The sequence below is a fragment of the Neopelma chrysocephalum genome, unplaced genomic scaffold (assembly GCF_003984885.1).
Source record: "Neopelma chrysocephalum unplaced genomic scaffold, ASM398488v2 Primary Assembly neopelma1_59, whole genome shotgun sequence".
In the NCBI taxonomy this organism is placed as follows: Eukaryota; Metazoa; Chordata; class Aves; order Passeriformes; family Pipridae; genus Neopelma; species Neopelma chrysocephalum.
The window spans coordinates 7,023,397-7,042,953 of record NW_020897714.1 but is presented as its reverse complement, the minus strand read 5'-3'; the positions used below and the strand labels follow the sequence as shown (position 1 = coordinate 7,042,953).

The 19,557-nt window shown below is 35.9% G+C and overlaps 1 protein-coding gene across 17 annotated transcripts in view; it reads left to right on the top strand.

Moving 5' to 3' along the window:
• Positions 1–19,557, top strand: part of PPFIA2 (PTPRF interacting protein alpha 2) — a 342,104-nt gene that overhangs the window by 254,669 nt on the left and 67,878 nt on the right. For all 17 annotated transcript variants that reach the window (XM_027679792.1, XM_027679790.1, XM_027679791.1 and 14 more), the window contains 2 exons: positions 523–639; positions 15,880–16,101. In XM_027679792.1, the coding sequence (XP_027535593.1) occupies positions 523–639; positions 15,880–16,101 (339 nt within the window). The remainder of the gene's footprint in view (positions 1–522; positions 640–15,879; positions 16,102–19,557) is intronic.

Here is a 19,557-nt window from a genome sequence, read left to right as displayed (position 1 = left end):
CACAGTAGAGGGTGTTAATGTACGTTTTTCTTAACAAAAAACATGTAAAACGTATGTTGCTGTTACTAACAGACGGGAAGCTGACAGAAAACTAGCACTTTGATTTACATCACTTAGTTTTAATTCATAGCCTTTTGGTACTGTTTTGCTATGACACCAGTTTGGCATCCATTCAATTCTATATGAAAGAATGAGTCTTCTCGCAGTGTTAAAAAATCAATGGCTAACTGCTGTTTCATCTTTCAAGCTTAAAAGAAAAAACAAACAAGGATCCTAGTACAAAGGAAGGATAGAAGGCAAGACAGTGGTGACTATCGTGTCATTTATTGGTTCCTTTGTATCCTTAATGGCCTTTAGACATGGTTAATATGTTTGGTTTTTAAACCTCTTTACATTTATAGTTTTGCAAATGCCACAAATGGCCAACATAGCTTTGAATTGTTAATAGATTTAACAAATCACCTGCTCAGTAGTTTTCTGGTTTCTCATGTATATTGACTACTTATTTTCTTTCTTTTGCAGATTGTAGCTTTGCGTGAACAAAATGCACACATTCAAAGGAAAATGGCATCTGGTGAAGGATCTGCTGAATCAGAGCATATTGAAGGAATGGAGCCAGGGCAAAAGGTTCATGAAAAGGTATAAAATGTTAGTTTTTATTAAATCACACAATCAGTATGATAAATAATCAGGCACTAGATTTTAGTAATGTAACTCTTTTATGGGACATCCTTTTAGAGTGTTGTCTGCCTACTGAAAGCATTATAAAAAAATTAACTTGTTTAAATAGAAAAGAAATGCTAATGGACAGGTCCTTGCTCTTTGATAGAGTATTGAGTTAGACTCATAACTTATAACAAACTTTTCTTGGCATTTTTTGCATAATGCTACAATTAAGGATACTATGTGCTGCTGAGTGATCCTTTGCACGTTTCATACAGAAGAGTATAGTGGTATGTAAATGTGAAATGGTATATATGCAAACATTGCTGCAAAAGTTGTCCATAGGGAGACGACAGAGATCTAAAAGTAATTTTCCTCTGTGCTGCCTACATATACTTTTCAAATTCATGTCCATGCTCATATAGAGAGAAGTGAAGAGCATATAACTTACTTAGCACTATTGCAATAGGAAATAGGTGTACAGAACGCAGTCCACGCATTTGCTTCTTAAGGCTGAAAGAGAAAAAGTAGAGACTGATTTAGAAACAAGATTTTCTTCTAAGCCTGAGTTTTCCAGATTGAATATCTTCGTCTCTTGCTTCAGAATTCTTAAATTAAAATGAAAGCAAAACATAACATTCAGCAGACAGCTGAAATGAGTAGAGTTGCTGCTTGGATCTCTCATTTTGCATTTTTTTCTAATGCCAAATGATGAACACTGGCAGACATAATTCTTATAAAAATAGCATTCATCATTACTTATTTTATAGGCAATCCAATTTACAAGGGTTCACTTGCACTGCAAGCATTAATTTTACATGTTGTGTGGTTTATTTTATGTGTGTATTTTTCTTTGAGTAATCTATGTGGTTGAGAAACATACAGTAAACAAATACTCTTCAGCCATTTCCCTGTTCTTTGTGAAATCTTACTGACAGACACATCTGTGAAATTTTGATAAGCAGTGAACACCCCACTCTCCTGTGCTTTTAAGTACAACCACACTGCTTAACTGAAAATCTCTAATTTTCCACTTTCTTTGCAAGCTATGTCTTCTGATTTGAGCCATTGGGTTCATTATTTGCAATTAGAACTAAGCAGAAATAAGACTATCTATCCTTTAAGAAATCTGCATATTTAAACATTAATGAGAGGAATGAAAGCCAAAGTAACACATTACTATCAATTTTTTGTATTAAATGTTTCCAGAATATTGTGTTCAGAAAACTTCTATGCTTCCTAATAAATACATTTTAGGTTGGTCAGGGTAAGATGAATTAAAGGCTTGTGCTTACTAGCTTTTGCTCCTTATATTAATGAAGGCATACTGGATAGGAAGTTAAGAGGAGACTGTATTGACATCAGATCAATCAGTGCACTCTAATTCACATCCTCTGCACTAGTTGTTCTTTAACTTTCTACAATGACCTTGGTGCCCACCATCAATTCCTTCTTATTTTGTGGAATCTCAACTTTGTACGTTATTTCAGCTTAAGCCCAGACTAAGCATCCATTTAGAAAATATTCATTCAACTTCAGCAGTAGGGATGGAGCAATAAGCTATGAAATAATGGTTTCCACCCTCCCATAATACAGGGGATCAATGTTCAGCTTCAGTCAGTTTCAGTAGATTCTACATTTTAGATTTTGGATTTTGTGACTTGGCAGAGGGTAGGGGGGAAGATAATCTGACTACATTTCTCAGCAGCACAGAAATATTTTCTATTATTTCAATGCTTAAAATAGGTGCTAAGAAAAGTTATTATGTACTTCTTTTAGGTTGCTTCCTCTCAAGAGGATAGAAAGAACAGTCCCAGAATTTTTCTATGCCATTCATTTTCTTTTTCTGAAAGAAATTGAAGAAAATGAGACCTTGCCTGAGAACTGAAAAGTTAATATCATGCCAATAATTAAAACAATATGACCAAAGTTACATTGATATTAGCAAAATTATGAAAAAATAATAGTGAAAATCAAGAATTAAAAAAAGAACTCTCTGAAACTGGAAAAATAAAAAAATGCTAAAATGAGAGTCTATAAATTTTATAGAATGCAGTTTATGTATATATATATTTATAAGAAAAAATTTACTTCAAAAGGATATTGTTCTGTTATACGATAAAATGATTTCTATAAAACAATGGCTCATTACTCAGTATTTTTTTAAATGAGCAATAAGGGAAATCAAGCTAGTAAATCTTTAAGAAATAGAAATCTTATTAATGGTGACAGGGTGTAATCATAAATGGAGCCTCATTATCAAGTATAAATAAAACATCTCAAAAGAAAATAATGGTAAAATAGAAGTAATGAGAAGTATTAACTATAAATATTTACTACTTCACAAGCAAAAAAGGAACAATTTTAAAAAGACAAAAATTAATGGCTTTTAATTATGATTTCAAAAAATTCCAAATTTTGTAAGACATCTTCTGTAGGAAAGTATTAGCAGTTCCAACATGAAATTAGCCTGCTTTGAAACAAAACGACAAAAATCTAACAAGGAGCATCTAGCCTTTTTTGCCTGGAACAGATTGCAGATTGCACTGTGAATTGCTTTTGCTGGCAGGTGGATGCCAGGCTATTAAACAAATAAGGACGTGTATTCTGTAGGGCTGACCCTAGCCAATATGATCTATGACAATAAAGCTTCTAAGGTATATTATTTAGGCAAGAGCAATTTAAGAGCTAACAAATATAGAAACTTGCAAAGAGGTCAACTTACGGAAAAGGAGCTTTAAAGGAGTTTGAAAAATTGTTTGAAAAAACACCTGACAAAGATCATCTGCTGTGGGAAATAAAATGAAACCATATCTGTTACCAGGTATTCTCCTATCTAGATCCTTGACCACTTGCTGCCACACAGACCCTTCACCTAATCTGTAAGAACAAAAGCCTGATTTCCCCACAAGCAAAGGCCAGGAAAGGCAGATTTCCCAGTGAATAAAGTGCCCATTGAGAAATCTATTGGGAAGCAACTAGGGAAGCTGCAACAGTGGGACTGAACAGCATTGGAGATCAAGATAATACCAATGTTAGATGCATGCAGGGATGTTAAAGGAAAGAAGCTAGGCAGTGGCAAAAACAGTGAAGAAGGAGATTGCTTTTGTGCACACCTTTTCAATATTGATGGTTTCCTATCTGAAACAGACAGCAGAGAATGACAACAGATGAGCCCTTCCTGATGGTATTGAGTAGGGTCTATGAACAACCCCTGATGTACCTTTGGGGTAACTTGAATCCAGGGTGTTAGTAAAGTATTATCAAAGTTCATCTGCTGCCTCAAATTATTGCACCGGCAATAGTACAGGAAGTTATTATCCTAAGCAAACACAAAATAAGGATGAAGCTTTGGTAAAATAAGGGTTGGTGTTATCTGTGTTTGATGATAAGCTTCACAGCTCATCAAAAAAGATACATCCTGGAGATTAAAGTGTGACTGTGCAGGTGATGTTGTCAAGAGATCTCAACTCTGGAATAATGTTTCGGGAGCTGATGGGCAAGAACAGACTATGTCTCATGTAAAAGTAAGAATATCTTTGACAGCAGATTTTTGCTTAGTGAGAAATAATAAAAAAAGGAAGCCCATAGATGCATTTTACTACAATCCCTAGATTGGAAGTATATGAATTTTTATAAAATTTCATAAATTTAGGTGGATAATGGGGCAATGTAGAAAAAGACTTTTATCATCTGGTAGAAGACTGAGCAGAAAAAACTTGCTTGCCATTCAGATAAAGTTCTACTATAATCACAAAGTGGAAAGATGAAATGGATTAAATTTCTTATGATCAATAAGCAGAAACATTCAGAAGGTAGGACCTACACTACCACCTAGGGTGATGAAATTGTCAGGGACAGAGATAGGGAATAAACTTCATCCCTTGATATGGAAAGAGCTATCTTATAAAACTGCATATTTTTAAAAAGAATTGATACAGGTATGGGAATGCTAGAATGAGGAAACCTGGCACCTACACAGTACGGGAAACAGGCTTGTAATAATTCTATTGGAATGGTTCTGGGGATTAATCTGAATGGTACAAATATAATAGATCAACAGTATAAAGGCAAATGCCATGGTAGGATAGGTAAACAGCATTAGAGTCCTGGACCTTCCTCAGCACTGAAAGGTTTCAGCTGAAGTCTTGTTTCTAGCTTTGGGTCCCATTCTTGAAAAAAGATGTGGGGAGAGTTGTGAATTCAGAAGAGGGCAATCAGAAATCAGGAGAATATAACCGGTGAGAAGAATGTTCAAAATGCAGGCTGAAAGCCTAGAGAACCTAATGGACACAAAATTATTATCTTCAAATATATAAAATGTACCTTCAGGTATACAGAAAATCAGGCAGTCAATCTAGTGAAAGCAGTGAAACACTAGAACAAGTTGCTGAGAGCAGGAATGTTCAGAACTGGAAATTTTTATGAGAAGGTGGTGGGCTAGGTGGCCAGCTCTGGGATTCTGTGTCACAGGTCAATTGGAACAACATTTTAAATTGTGTAATCACAAGCACTGTCCTCTGATTGAAGCACCAAGGCTTAACAGTTATGTTAATTCTCAATAAAAGTCACAATATAATCAGCAACTGCTTCAGAACTCTGAGTGAATACAAAAGCAGTTCTATGAGATGATAATGTATTGTTCTCATGGAAAACTGCATGGTCAGATTTCATGTATGAAGGTGAAGGGGAACTTTAAAACTGAGAAAATGGACAAAAAATAGTCTAATGATAAAACCAATGAAATAAAGACAAATACTAAATATGAGAAACAGTAAGTTTGTAAAATAATCCAAGAATATGCAAAACTCCAGAATTCTCTCTTATTGCCATGTATCAGTGTAATTTTTTATATGAAATAATGAAATCATAGTAATTGTTTAAATCTGTAAGAAAATTTTCAAAGTAAAGAGAAAATAGAGAAATTATGGCATAGCAGTGATTCAGTTAAATCATTTTTTTTCTCGGTTTCAAACTGCAGCATTTTATAGATATCAAAACAACTAGGGATTATACACATGCAAGCTTCCCCCCCACACCCCAAGCTCTATTTTGTTATGTGTACAGCTGTATTGGAAACATTTATTCCTGTCCTATGTGAAGTCACTTTAAATAGTCTTATTATTTATATTATAAATAAAATATACAGATCTGGAAAAAAAGATTCTACATAAATAGTACAAAAACCATATGTATTTTTACGGATTTTCACTTAATGGATTTTCTCTTAATCACCCATTAATTTGTTTTTCAGACAAATGACTATACAAAGGTTAATATTTTGAGTTAATATTTGGGGTGAAAAAACCCCTGTACATTCCAGAGACCAACATCAGATTATTCACCTATCTAACTCATAATCCACTATACTCTTTCCTGTGTAATTTTTTCATTATAATTATTTCTGGGATTTGTCAAAAAGCAGTATGAAAGTCCTTGTAATTGTATGAAGTAATGACTTACAGAATCCAATGTCTCTATTTTTATTTGCCATTTTAAACTAGCAATCATTTTCGTCTATATCCAGTTTGGAAAAAGGAAATAATTTTCTACAGTGTTTGAAGAATAATTCTTAATAAAATATCCCAAATATAAGGGTTGCCTTACTAAAAATAGTAACCAGTATATTTAAAGACATATTGGCATGCCTGAACCTTTGACTGTCTTATGCTCCACCTACCACATGTAACTGGAGTAAGAAATAGAAATGAGTGTCAGATGCTAATAGAAAGCATTGTGCTCTCATTTCCTGACATCAACTTGGTCTTGCTGAACCCCCAGAAATAAGATGCTGTTAATAAATAGTTTGTTTTGAAATAAACTCATTATTTCATACTGGTATTTATTTCAACTTCCATAAGAACCATGGAAATTGAATTATTCAGTAAAACAGAGTATTTTCAGAAATGATCATATGCAAACTGGGAAGAATTGAAGTTGCTTTGGAAAACAGTGGATCTTCTGATGTTTGTACACCTTGGATGTCCACCATTAAAGTATCCCTTTCAGTTGTAATAATATCTTGTTTATTTCTGTCTCATATTGGAGAATATTCCTAAATTCTTTGCCATATATTTTAATTAAAACATACAACAAATCATTGCTACAATTCTTCTGATGTTAATGGAGTTTTATCAGAGACTAATTGGCCTGGGGAATGACTATTTTTATTCTCAAAGATGTCATGTATGCACAGGAAGTTTCCTGCTTGACAAATCCACTTCAACATGGATTTCAGTTACACTGAAGACATGAAAGCTAAGTATTTAAGTGCAGTGTAAACTGTGGTGTTTTTCCTTGGAAGCACAGTATTTCTATTTCTAAACTTCATTGTTGAACTTTTTTAACTGAAACCTGTAAATACTAGTAAAATAAAAAGCCTGTTTGGTTCTATTTAATGCCTTTATTAATTTATTCTTAATAGTTTGTATGTCCCTGTGAAACCTTTTAACCTGCTAATAAGGTACTCTTCTTTATTCCAAGGTCCATAACTGTACCATTAAAACTCCTTAAGTAGTTTCGTGGGTTTACCTACTTTTTCTAACCAGTGTACCACACTGGTCCTGTCCATAGTAAGTGAAGCTTTCCTAGCACAGTTGTTCCCTTCCCTTCAGAATAAATACCAGAGTATTTCAGTCAGATAGAAACAGACACATATACCAGGAGAGGTAAGAGTCTGTATTTCTGGTGCAACAAAGACCTTGTTCTCCTAAATAAATAATGTTACATTTTATGAAGAACTCAGAGCTCTATATAATTACTTTTTACAAGAACTAAACAGCTGGGTTTATTTTGCTTCATAATATACCTCAGGCAGTCACATTCAGCTTATTTAAGAATCATATTTTTATTTCTTTCTCATAACACTAACATATTACAATAATTAAATCAAGTGCTAATAGACTATGAATACTAAAATCTGTGAAAACATTGACAACAATGATAGACCTTGTGTTTTGCCAAGACAAACACGGTGGGCTAAAATGTTCAGAGTGCAAATCAAATACAATTAATAAAAGTAACAAGTGTCTTTCAGAGCACTCATCAGAATTGTTCCATTTTTGGACTTCATTATTTTTGGATTTTCTGATCACTTTGTATGATTAATAGAAAACTGTAGAAAACTTCCAGTTTCAGTTTTTACTTTTTAGTTTATATCACATACACTCCTTTGTTTTGAATGAATAAATTAAAAAATCTTTCAACTGGCAACATAGTGGAATGCCAGAGAAAGGAGTGAAGGCAGGATATATGGAGCCCTCAGAAGAACCATTTAAAAAGAGGAATTAGAAACGATTGAACACCAACCATTGAAGGAGTGTTTATAACTTAGAAAAAGTTTGCTGTAAGGATGTTTTCTTTGCCTGTTTTCTGACTGAAGTCAGAATGCAGGATGTATAAAAAGTAGTGGGAGTGATACATAAAAAATAGTGGGAGATGTGGTCCTTGCCCCAAAGTGTGTACATTCTGAATTAGAGAAATAATACACTTCAGACACAAAATACATTTGATAGGTGGATGGTGGATTTGTTTCCAAACAGTGCAGATATCTTTCTGACTTACTAATCACCTCTTTCTGGATTAAGATTGATAAAGCTAATTAAAGAAGCATGTGCTGAGGGGGATTTAATGAAGATTGAGGGCTTGACACACCTGGGGAGGTGAGGAGTTTTCAGAGTGAAAGGAAACATGGATAAAAATTGCAGCTAGGATTAGAAGATTTCATGAGTCTAAGGAGTAAGTCTAGGGGAGTGTGCAGTATTTTCTTGGAAAGTGTCTAGGGAAATATTTTGTAAGTACTGTCCTGCTTAATAGTTTAGTGTGTCTGCATAACTATGAATACTTACTGCTCAACCCTATAGCATAGGAAATTTATCATACTGAGAAGCTGCATTACTTATGCATTTTTAAATGATAAATCAATAGACCTCTTTGGTTTTTAATTGTTCAAGAATCAGCTCTTTGCCTGTTTTGTATAAATTCATTTGTCTTTCAGTTATATAAGTTTCTTTTTCTATTTATTCAGTAGAAATCTCTACATATTACTCCATATTAAACCTGTTAAAATACAGTTTTAAAAGGGGAATTTTGCAGGGGAACTTCACACTTCAAGCACTGTGCTAGCTGACAGCATTAGCTGACTGACCTTTGCTGGATGATTTACTGAAAGGAGTTGTCAGGACAATCATTTCTAATGCTGGGATGGAGAGACTATGAAGAAAAAGGAGTTAGTCAAGGCAAATAAGGGCAGAGTTTGTGTGTATACTTTGGTTTGGACAGATGACTAGCCTTTGTAATAAAGTTTCAGTAACTGATTTCTGTCTCCTGTGTAAGAGCTCAGAAACTCTTCTGGTAGTGTAAAAGAGAAACAGGCAGGCATTCTGGGAGAGACCAGCAACAAGAAAAAAAAGAAAGCCCACCCATCAAGTAAAGGGCTTTTTTCCCCCTACCTCATTTTGCAAAATACCTGAAGTATGACATATGATCACAGGCATCAGAAAGATGAATAATAGCTGAAAGGTGACCAGGAAGCAGACATTCTAGATTTTTAAATTAGTAATTAAAGCAGGAGTTGTTTGATGGCTCAGTAGAAGGAGTGAGAAAGTGAGAATATTTGGAGAGAAAAGTGCTGAAGAAGTTAGCTTTTTTTTTTTTTTTTTTTTTACATCAGTATTGGAGTAGGGGGGACCCCTGGTGGCCTAGTGGTTAGCATGCAGGACTCTCACTGCTGCAACCCAGGTTCGAATCCCAGTCCCCCGGGCAGATGGAGCTCGTTAGCCCTGTGAGGCCATCCATCTATGAGAAGGTCACTCTAAACAAACCTACGTCCTGAGGACCTCACTGCCATTGTCCAAGCTTGCTTGGCCGCGGCAGATGAACCTTAGGATTAAAGGGTGGGCTCAGTTCAGCGCATGCTGTGTCTCACCTGAAAAATCCATTGCGCAGGTTCGAAAGGTAAAAGACCTTTCCCAAAATCTTCGTTTGCGAAGACTGGCCATTATTTATATTGGAGTAGGGAAGAAAAATTTCAGTTGAAAGAATACTGGCTTTGATAGTTGATTAGAAGTTGGACAAAAATTTGGAGTAACTGAAGAGGAAACCCCTAATAATTATGAGAATACTGCCTGACACGGACCAAAATGTGTGGAGCAACCTAGAGAAGTAGCATAACCTTCAGAGAGGCAACCAACCTCTTAGAAATTACTGTGACAGCTTAGGTGTAATGCTACTATTTTTGGCATAGTTTTACACATTCTGGTTTCTGTGCTGATTATACAGATGATGATCATACTGCTTTTGCTTGTTTAGTTGCCATTTGCAATTGGTCTATTGCATAGCAAAGTATCTGTGTTAGTATCATTTTCTTTTAAATATTTTACATCAGGTATTTGAATGGAATAGAGGTGGAAGAACTCTATAGTAAAAAGCATCCTCTTGAAGTCCAGTCACTGTGAGTTATAGGGTCACAGGCTTATTGGCAGATATGAAGTTATGTCATATGTGGAGGCAGGCTTCCACAGCAACGATGTTCTGTTCTTTAGAAACAATTCTGTCTTATTTTTATAGCCTTTTCTAAATATTGTGATTTTTTGGAAAACGATTTCTTGCTCAACCTTAGCTTGTATCCATTGCTCTATCTTTTTATGTATGCTTTAGATTGTTGCTTTCCTGTACCACCTCATACTGGAAAAAAAAAGAAGAAAACTCCCTAATTCGACATATTATTGAGAGAACTTGCATAATCTCATGTTCTTTCTTTACGTACATTGTAGTGACCACGTGGTCGCTGGCCTTTATATAATAAAGAAATCATGTACGCTCTCTGTGAGATGGTAATCAAAGAGACTTTATTTGAAATCGGCGCTTCCATTTATACCCTGATAACACGTGATCTTCTAACCAATAGGATTGTCTGTCTCTGCGCATGTCCCTTGGCTTCCCTGCCCTCGGTGCCATCCTCCTGCACCTTTGGGACACGCCTCCTACAATACATTTACAATATTTATATTGTCAAATGAACCCTCACATAGTTAGAATAGAACTTACTATATGAAGACTTTTGAAAACCCATTTTAATGTTAGATTTAAGGTTGTTTATCAATAAATATATATGTATAATGAAAAAAAGTGGTTTTTTACAAAAGTTTTCATGTTTTTAAAGATTACTTGATTCTGACATGACTCTAGTGTAACATATGTCAGAAATCATCTGGGTATTTGCTGAAGGTAGCCAGCCAAACAAAGACAGTTCCCTTGAACATTAGGAGGAGAACCTGAGAGAAATCTGTTCAGGATGAACCAAAATGACATTATATTGACTTAAAAATGTGGAGAGGACCTCAATTTTGACACTAAGGATTTATAGTGCAATCAACATGCCAGTACTCCTTTAAAAAAGGATTGTGAGAGCATCTTAGCAAAGAGTAGAAAAAAGGCACACAATTTTAGGGTTAAAAAAAACCCAAAACACAAAACCCCCAACCACACAACCCAGTGCTTACACTATAAAAATACTGGCTTGTTCTTAGAATTCTAAAAGACCAGATTTGAAATTTTAAGATTACTTTCAATTATGTAAAGGGACCTTTTGTTTAGACAGAGCTTTTAATTTAGTCCTTCAGCACAGAAATGCTTATGCACATGGGCATCATGTGAATCACCTGTGCTCGTACCACCAACACTAAGGGGCACAGATGAGGAGTTCCATCAAGGTAATGAGTCCTGTCTCCACTGCAGATTCTTGAGGTAACCCCCTGAGATATTATTGTTTTCCTCACATAATACATAATACAAAAATACACAAAATACTACAAGTCAATAGTATGTAGACCAAATATATTTGTCAGATGTTTTACAACTGGAGAGAAAATATCACTTGCTTTTTACTGTTCTTGGAATTTATCTTCTATTTTACACCATATGTTGTTGAATGCAAGGTTCTTTCTACAAAATAAAATTGAGAAGAACTTTGCTATCTAACCTGGGACAATTTCTTTTGATAACTGTTGTAGTCTGGTGTCCTTACTCTTTTTTTTTTCTTTTTTTTTTTTTTACCCAAAGCGTACCTCCAATTAGTTTGCCTTCAGTATCATCACTAGTGTTTAATTGAAAGGGCAACATAAATTGGATAAACAGAGGCTACAATATTCTGGGTTAGTCTTATTTCACACTTTCTCATCATATTCCTTTTACCGTTGTTCTTCGTTTACCCTAGTAAACCAGTCTGCAGCTGGTTTTCCTTTTATTATCTCATGGCAGAGAGAATACAGCAGAGAAGCAGCAATATAGGGGGGGATTTATGGTTGTGTGTAATGCTCCAGTTTGCTGTCCTTCTTCCTGCTGATACTCCTATATGAGCAGCAGATTGTCTTATTGCTATACTTTTTGAATCCTGAATGAAAGAAAGCAAGCAAGCTAGATACCAGGAATGTTGGTTTCCTTTTCATACTGTTCTGAGTAGGGAGCATTTAATTTCCTCCCCCATTTCCACAGACTTTAAGAAATTCAAAGATTTTTCCCCCCCCAGACATTTCTTGTTTAATCCCTACTACCCCTTATGGCTCTCGGTCCTGCGGGATATTTTTCAAACTTTGACTTCCTCTGCAGTATGTCATTGTAGTTAATACCATCACTGTCATCAGATTTACTTGACAATTATTCCATCCTTTCTGTTTCTTCTCCTATCTTGTTTCACTCTCTTTGTGTGAGCGTAAAGACTTCCTTTATGAAGTATCTCTCAAACCCTTAGTATGGACTGTGATTTCTCAGTTATTTATCTGATGTGGTGATATATCAGGGGGGAAAAAGAAAAAAAAAGAAAAGAATAAAACCCCAAAAAACGAGCTTCCAAAAACCCATAACAGGCATCCTCTTGCCGTTGCTCTTTCCATCCTTCTTCCCAGGAGAGGAGGAATGTAAGTGCTACATTGTTCATATACCTTTGTTTGGTCTGAACTAGTCCAAGCAAAGACATCTAAGGTTGTGTTGGGCCTTTCAAGCAGGTTTCTCATCTGGCTGAGAACCTGCAGAACAGGGCAGGAGTAAAGGCCAGAGACCCTTACGGTCTGTGTGGCAGGAAAGCACACCTTACGGCTGTGTGTACCTGCCATGTCTGTAGAAAGCGAAAAAGATGAAGTTGAGAATATATGATGATACTACTTCTGCAGCATTGAAATCTAAATAAGTAACTGTGATAGAAACAGATAGACTCTCTGCTAACTGGGTAAGCTACTTAGTAGAAAAAACCTCAAAGCAATGAAACATGAGCTATTTGCCACATTTCTTTTTTGCAGGAAAAGTAGCCATTGCTAGTAGGTTCTTTTATGTGAAATAATTGAAATTAAGGAGTGTGTCTATATGTAGCTTTTTCATGACCACTTTTAATAGACAGCATCATGAAATTTGTTGAAGACTTTATCTGTATGATAGCTTGTAAGACAGATCTAGGGACCATGCACATTTTTTGTTTTCTGAACTGGAATATTTCGACCATTTCAAAAGTTTTCATTAACATTCCTGCCCTCCTTTAAAGATTTTCTAATTGTTTAGGCTTACTTTCAGTACTTTCTTTTCCACCCACCGCAACTAATTGGACATTATTTCTTGCAAATATTATGGATTTTGGGTGGTGTAGGGATACGACAGTTAAAAATTTCTACTTTAAAACATTTTTTTTGAGCATGCTCTTCTGAAAAGTTTTCCCTTATTGCTTCAGGTAATAATTAACAGAGATCTATTCAAAACTCAGATTTCATTATTTTAAACATTCAACTAATTATTTATTTATAGTGGATTGTCATTAATATACAGCATCAACATTGCAATTCATTAATTAATTGCAATGGATTGTAATTAATACACAGCATCAACAACAAGAAAGCCTTTGAGTACCAGGAAGTATTTCAACACAAAAAATTCAACCAGATAAAACAAATTCAGCTAAAGAAAGAATGAGAAAAAGAAATAAACAGTTAAAAGTTGAGACATAGACATTATTCACACCAGTAATAGAGAAAATGCTGCAGTTCTGCCCTGCCCCAGCTTGTTCCCTAGGTAGTTTCTCTGAAGCGTGGGAGATTTCTGCTCCTTCACTAATTCAGAAAATGCATTTGAATCAGCATCATGTACAAGACGTCTGTTGCTTCTACTGTCATAGCATATTTTCTCATTCTTGTTTAAGCTATTTTTTAGGGGAGAGAGGGAAAATTATTACCATAGAATTTTGATAAAAACCCTTCTGAAAAACTGAGGAATGTGATATCAGTTATCCCTTGAATTAATACTCAATAACTTTCTACCTGTGTCTCTTGAAGTGATTACTGTATGTGATGGACCCACATAATGGATATATTTAAAAATAGGAGCAAGACATAAAAATGACAAAAGGTTAGTTAAAAGGCCTAGGTAAACTTTTAAAGTATGCTTAAGAATTCTAAAAATATCAGATTTTAAGATGAGTCTTTAAAATTTTATTTGTATTTGTAAAGAAAACTTCTTTTATTCTGATATTAGTAAGGAAAGATGTTGACATTTTTAGTAAGTTGGAAAATTTAAATACGAACCAGCTTCATATATGACTATAGGAAAAATGTAAAGAAAAAGTGAACAATGATTAGAATTAAAGCAGTTTGTACAATGAGCTCATCAAAGAATTATGAGGGAAGTTTATGTGCATAGACCAAAATATATACATGCATAATTGGCAATCACAATATTTGTTCAGTGGTGAGAGCAAATTCAAAATGCAGTATTATTTGTCTTTCCAGAAATCTCACACACTAAGTAGTAAAATTTTATGTCTTTCAGATTTAATCTATATGTGGTTTAGTTATTAATATTTTAAGGAAATAAGTTTTATTAATGAAAAGAAAATATTTCTCTGCCAGTGAACATACTCCTAAATACCATGGCTTGCCATTTCAAAATTATCATTATATCACATGCCATTTCTTGCATTTGAGATTTGGTATTTGGCTTATTATAAGCTTGCAGCATTCCTGGACCACTCTTTAGAGAGTTGTAGGGCAAATTCCGTGCAAGGTAAAATTTGTTCACCTGTGAAAACTGCTAAAATGGCTGTAGGAGATTAAAACTGTAAAACAGATTATAATTGTCATAGATAAAAAAGTTATCCCAAATTTTCAAAATGGAATAGTGTGACTGTTTTATCCTGCTTGAGTACTGTTTTGTTTACATTTGTGACTGCTGCATATTAATGGAATTTTGATTAAAGTAGATTAATTGAACACTTTCCAAACATCAAACTAAGTGTAAATAAGTTTTTAGTTTGCTATGGCATTTTACCAGAGTGTCCTGAAAGTAGGTTCAGCAGGTAACATAAAACATCTATAATATCATTAACTAGCATAAAGAATACAACTTTGGAACTGACTTATTTGATGTCATGAATTTTTAAGTAAAGTAATTTCATTCAATGATCCACAGCAGGGCAGGTGCTCTTGATCTGGGTTCATTTTATGGTTGATTGCAAAAAGAATGTTGTTAAAACCATTAAGTAAAATAATGTTCTTTGAATTTGAGAGAAGATTTCTGTATAGATATATTTTGACACTTCTATCCTGAAATCATTTATTTGCAATATAAATCATATTCCTGAGATCATATTCCAAATGCAATGTGCATTCTGGAATCTCTTCTTTTTTTCTTCTTCTTCTTTATAACCATATTCACACTACGGTTTTCAGCAGCTCATAAATTACTTCAGCAGAACTTGTTTCTAATATAGGCCTAACCAGTATGTTGTCTAGGCTGAAAGCACTTTCTGGTACAGTGATTTTGTGATTTATTAGTATTATTTCCTATCTGCAGCATGACCTATTTTGCAAATGACAGACTTTAAGTTAAAATTCTGTCTAAGTTTAGCTAAGACGAATGCATGCAATTTGGTGCTTTTTAGGAGTAGCATTGTAATCTGTACTCAAACAGCGAATGTCAAAGTAAAGCTTTTTATGTCTAGTATTCTGCTCTCAGTGCAAGTGTTTACATCTCTATGTGATGCTACATTCTGGAATCCATTGATATGAATTAATATTTTGCTATTTTTTATAAGTATACCTGTCTTATCTACCATGAATATGTGTTTTTCCTTTCCTAGTTACTTTGGTAATTTTTAAAATAATCCTCATTTTAGAAATTCTTTGGTTAGGGTCCACATTAAAAGATAATTAATCAGTAATGTCACTTCTTCATTAACAGCGCCTATCAAATGGCTCAATAGACTCAAATGATGAAGCCAGTCAAGTTGTTGAACTTCAGGAACTACTGGAAAAGCAAAACTATGAAATGGCACAAATGAAGGAGCGTTTGGCTGCACTGTCTTCCCGGGTGGGAGAGGTAGAGCAGGAAGCAGAGACCACGAGAAAGGAGCTCATTAAAACAGAGGAAATGAACACTAAATATCAGAGAGACATTAGAGAGGTAAGGAATTCACCACATTCATGTCATTTCTTGATTGTTGTCCCTGTGATACCGACTACAAACTGATAAAGGCCAATGTATGCAGGCAGCAAAAGTTGAGCACTGGTGAAAGCCCTTGAACATAGGAGACAGAAAAATTACATTAAGAAATAGTACTAGCAATCTATTCCTTTCTCTCAAGAAGTGAAAAAGTAATTTAACTTTCCTTCACTTTCCTCCTCTAAATTTGTAGTGCTACTTGGTGTTCTCCACAGTATCGTCTCTTAGGCAGATGTTCTCAATATGTCTGGATGGTTGGCTTCTAGAATCCATTTTAGTATGTATTAGTTATCTTTCCTTTACATTGCTTCCTTTAATATAGGTATTTCTACGGTAGATGAGTTGGAGGGGGAGAATCCTTCAGGCCTGGCTTCAGTCCATTACCTGGAAGGTGTATGCTCTTCCACCCTGCCCCCACCCACGTGGCCTGAGACTCCACAAAGGAGCACTCACCAGACCACCAGGGAAGAGACAGACGAAAGAGGAAGTTTATTGTGGGATGGAGGTTTATATAGCTCTTGGGAGGGTCAAAGGGGACCAATCATAGATGAGGGGTCTTGCAATCAGGTAGGGAGTTTACAGCCAAATAAGGAAGGGGTTAACAAAGGACCAATGAGAGCACCTTGGGACATCTTCCCAGGACACTCCTGCCTGAGAGATAAGGGGTTTTACAGAAGGTATCGGGAAAAAGCAGTGACTCTGCAAAAAGCCATCTTAACACGTGTTTAAACAACATTAAAAACTTCTGATTCACCAGTCCATCTTTGGCAGAACTTTTTCCATACATCCATTGCTACATATTTCATATGGATTTATGCATGTGTGTATATGTATATGAATTTGTATTTAACCTGACCTGGGTTCCCAGGAAGGTCACAGAGCAGATCAGCCTGTGTGCCATCAGATGGCATGTGCCAACAACCAGGCGATCAGGCCCAGCCAGCATGGGAGTGTGAGAGGCGGGGCCTGCTTGACCAACTTTAATTTCTTCTGTGAGAAATTAACCCATTTAGTGGATGATGCAAAGGCTGTGGATGTTACCTGCATGAACTTCAGTAAAGGCTTTGGCACTGTCTCCAATGACATCCTCCAGGAAAAAACAGCTGCTCATGGCTTGGATGGGTATGCTCTTCACTGGGTGAAAAGCTGGATGACCAGTCCCAGAGAGTGGTGGTAAATGGATCTGCATTCAGTTGGTGGCCAGTTACCAGTGGTGTTCCCCAGAGCTCAGTATTGGGGCCAGTTCTGTTATCTTTACTGATTATCCAGACGAGGGGATCAAAGGCACCCTCGGTCAGCTTGCAGATGACACTAAGTTGGGCGGGAGTGTTGATCTGCTGGATGGTAGAAACACTCTACAGAGGGATCTGGAAAGGCTGCATTAGTGGGCCCAGACCTATGGTCAATAAGGTCAAGTGTCAGGTCCTGCACTTGGACCACAACAACCCCAGGCAGCAGTACAGGCTTCAGGAAGAGTGGCTGGAGAGTAGCCTGGGGGAAAAGAACCTGGAGGTGCTGGTCAGCAGCCAGCTGTGCATGAGCCACCAGTGTGCCCAGGCTAAGAAGGCCAGTGGCACCCTGGCCTGTATCAGAAATAGTGTGGCCAGCAGGACTAGGGAAATTATTGTCCCTCTGTGCTCGGCACTGGTAAGGCCACACCTCGAGTGCTGTGTCCAGGTCTGGGCCTCTCACTACATGAAAGACATTGAGGTGCTGTAACTTGTCCAGAGAAGGGCATCAAAACTGGTGAAGGGTTTGGAGCACAAGTCCTATGAGGAGCAGCTGAGGCAGCTGGAGTTTTCTAGGCTGGAGAAAAGGAGGCTCAGGGGAGACCCTATTGCTCCTTACAACTACGTGAAAGGAGATTGTAGCCAGGTGAGTGGTCTGTTCTCCCAGGTATCAAGTGACAAGACGAGAGGAAATGGCCTGAAGATGTGCTAGGGTGGGTTTTAATTGGGTATTAGGAAACATTTATCCACTGAAGGGGTGGTCAAGCATTGAAACAAGTTCCACAGAGAGCGTTGGAGTCACCATCCCTGGAAATGTTCAAGAAACACGTTGATATGGCACTTGAGGACGTGGTGGTGGTGCTAGGTTTATGGTGAGACTTGATGATCTTAGACGTGATGATCCAACCTTAACAATTCTATGATGCTTCCCTTTTCTACCATTGCTACATTAGGTCACTAAGGGATTCTAACACCTCCACTCTATTTAACTTTTTGCAAATACTGCTGTCTCTCATACACTTGATTGCCACTTCCTGTTTCTTTTACACCGGGTACAAGCTTACTTGCTTTCATTTTTTTTGTTCCTAAGTAAAGTGGCCACTAGTACATTTGCATGTAGAAAAATTACCAAATGCCAGTGCAAAATCTGCTGTGAAATGTATTTGTTAAAGTGGTAGTGCCTGTCATTATTTCATACAGCCACAAAAGACAGTTGTCCCAATGCAGAAAATGAAATATCTACAAGAAAAAGATAGCTTAGTATAGTGTAACTTGGATAAGTTATTGAAATTTGTTTCCTGTGTATTTTAACAAGTTACATATGTAATTACTGGATTTTATGTTGTTTTTTTCACCAATGTTCAAAAAGATCACCTCAATATGGTACATTTTAGGACCAGCTATTTGGGTACATTTATAGGATCCTTATGTCTTGAAAAATTATCTCGCTTACTTCAAGACTGCTTTCATTATGTAATCATACTAATTATGTAACATTATGATTAAGACATGCTTATCAGTAAATATTTTAATTGTGAAAGATTATGTGGCAACATGTAAGCCTTCTCAAGAACCAGACACAACTTTAATAAAATTTTTTACTCTCACTAAAATCAGTTGAAGAGAAATAAACAATGTAATAGAGTAATGAATAATCTAGGTAAATTAGAGCTATTAACTTCAGTGAAGGCAGCTTTTAAAACATGTGTAAAACCAGCTAAAGATTTTAAAGAAGTCCTACCCATAACATACATGGATAACATACATATATGCTATGGTTATGCTATGTATCCAACATCATGGTCACCTGTTTTCCTGAAATCTCAATGTCACAGGATGCCTGCTACATGTACTTCAGAAGAAAATTTTAGCAGAACCCAGGAATAAGAGTAGGAATTTGCATATACTTTTTTCTCCATATCACTGTACTATGTTTCTATTATGTAACTAATCAGTTTTTAAATTTTCTAATCAAGCCTGCTGTTGTTTAAGAAGCAAACAAGTAAATGTGAGCTGTGTTTGCTATAATTTTTTGCACTGGAAAATAGAGAAACTAGAAAAATATACAAAAGATGAGGTTTGTTTCTGTTTCCTGTATTCAAAAGCTACTATATCGTAGTTACAAAAATCCAAAAGAAAATAAATTCTCTTTAAAATCAAAGATTTACTGCTGAGCATACGTTGCATC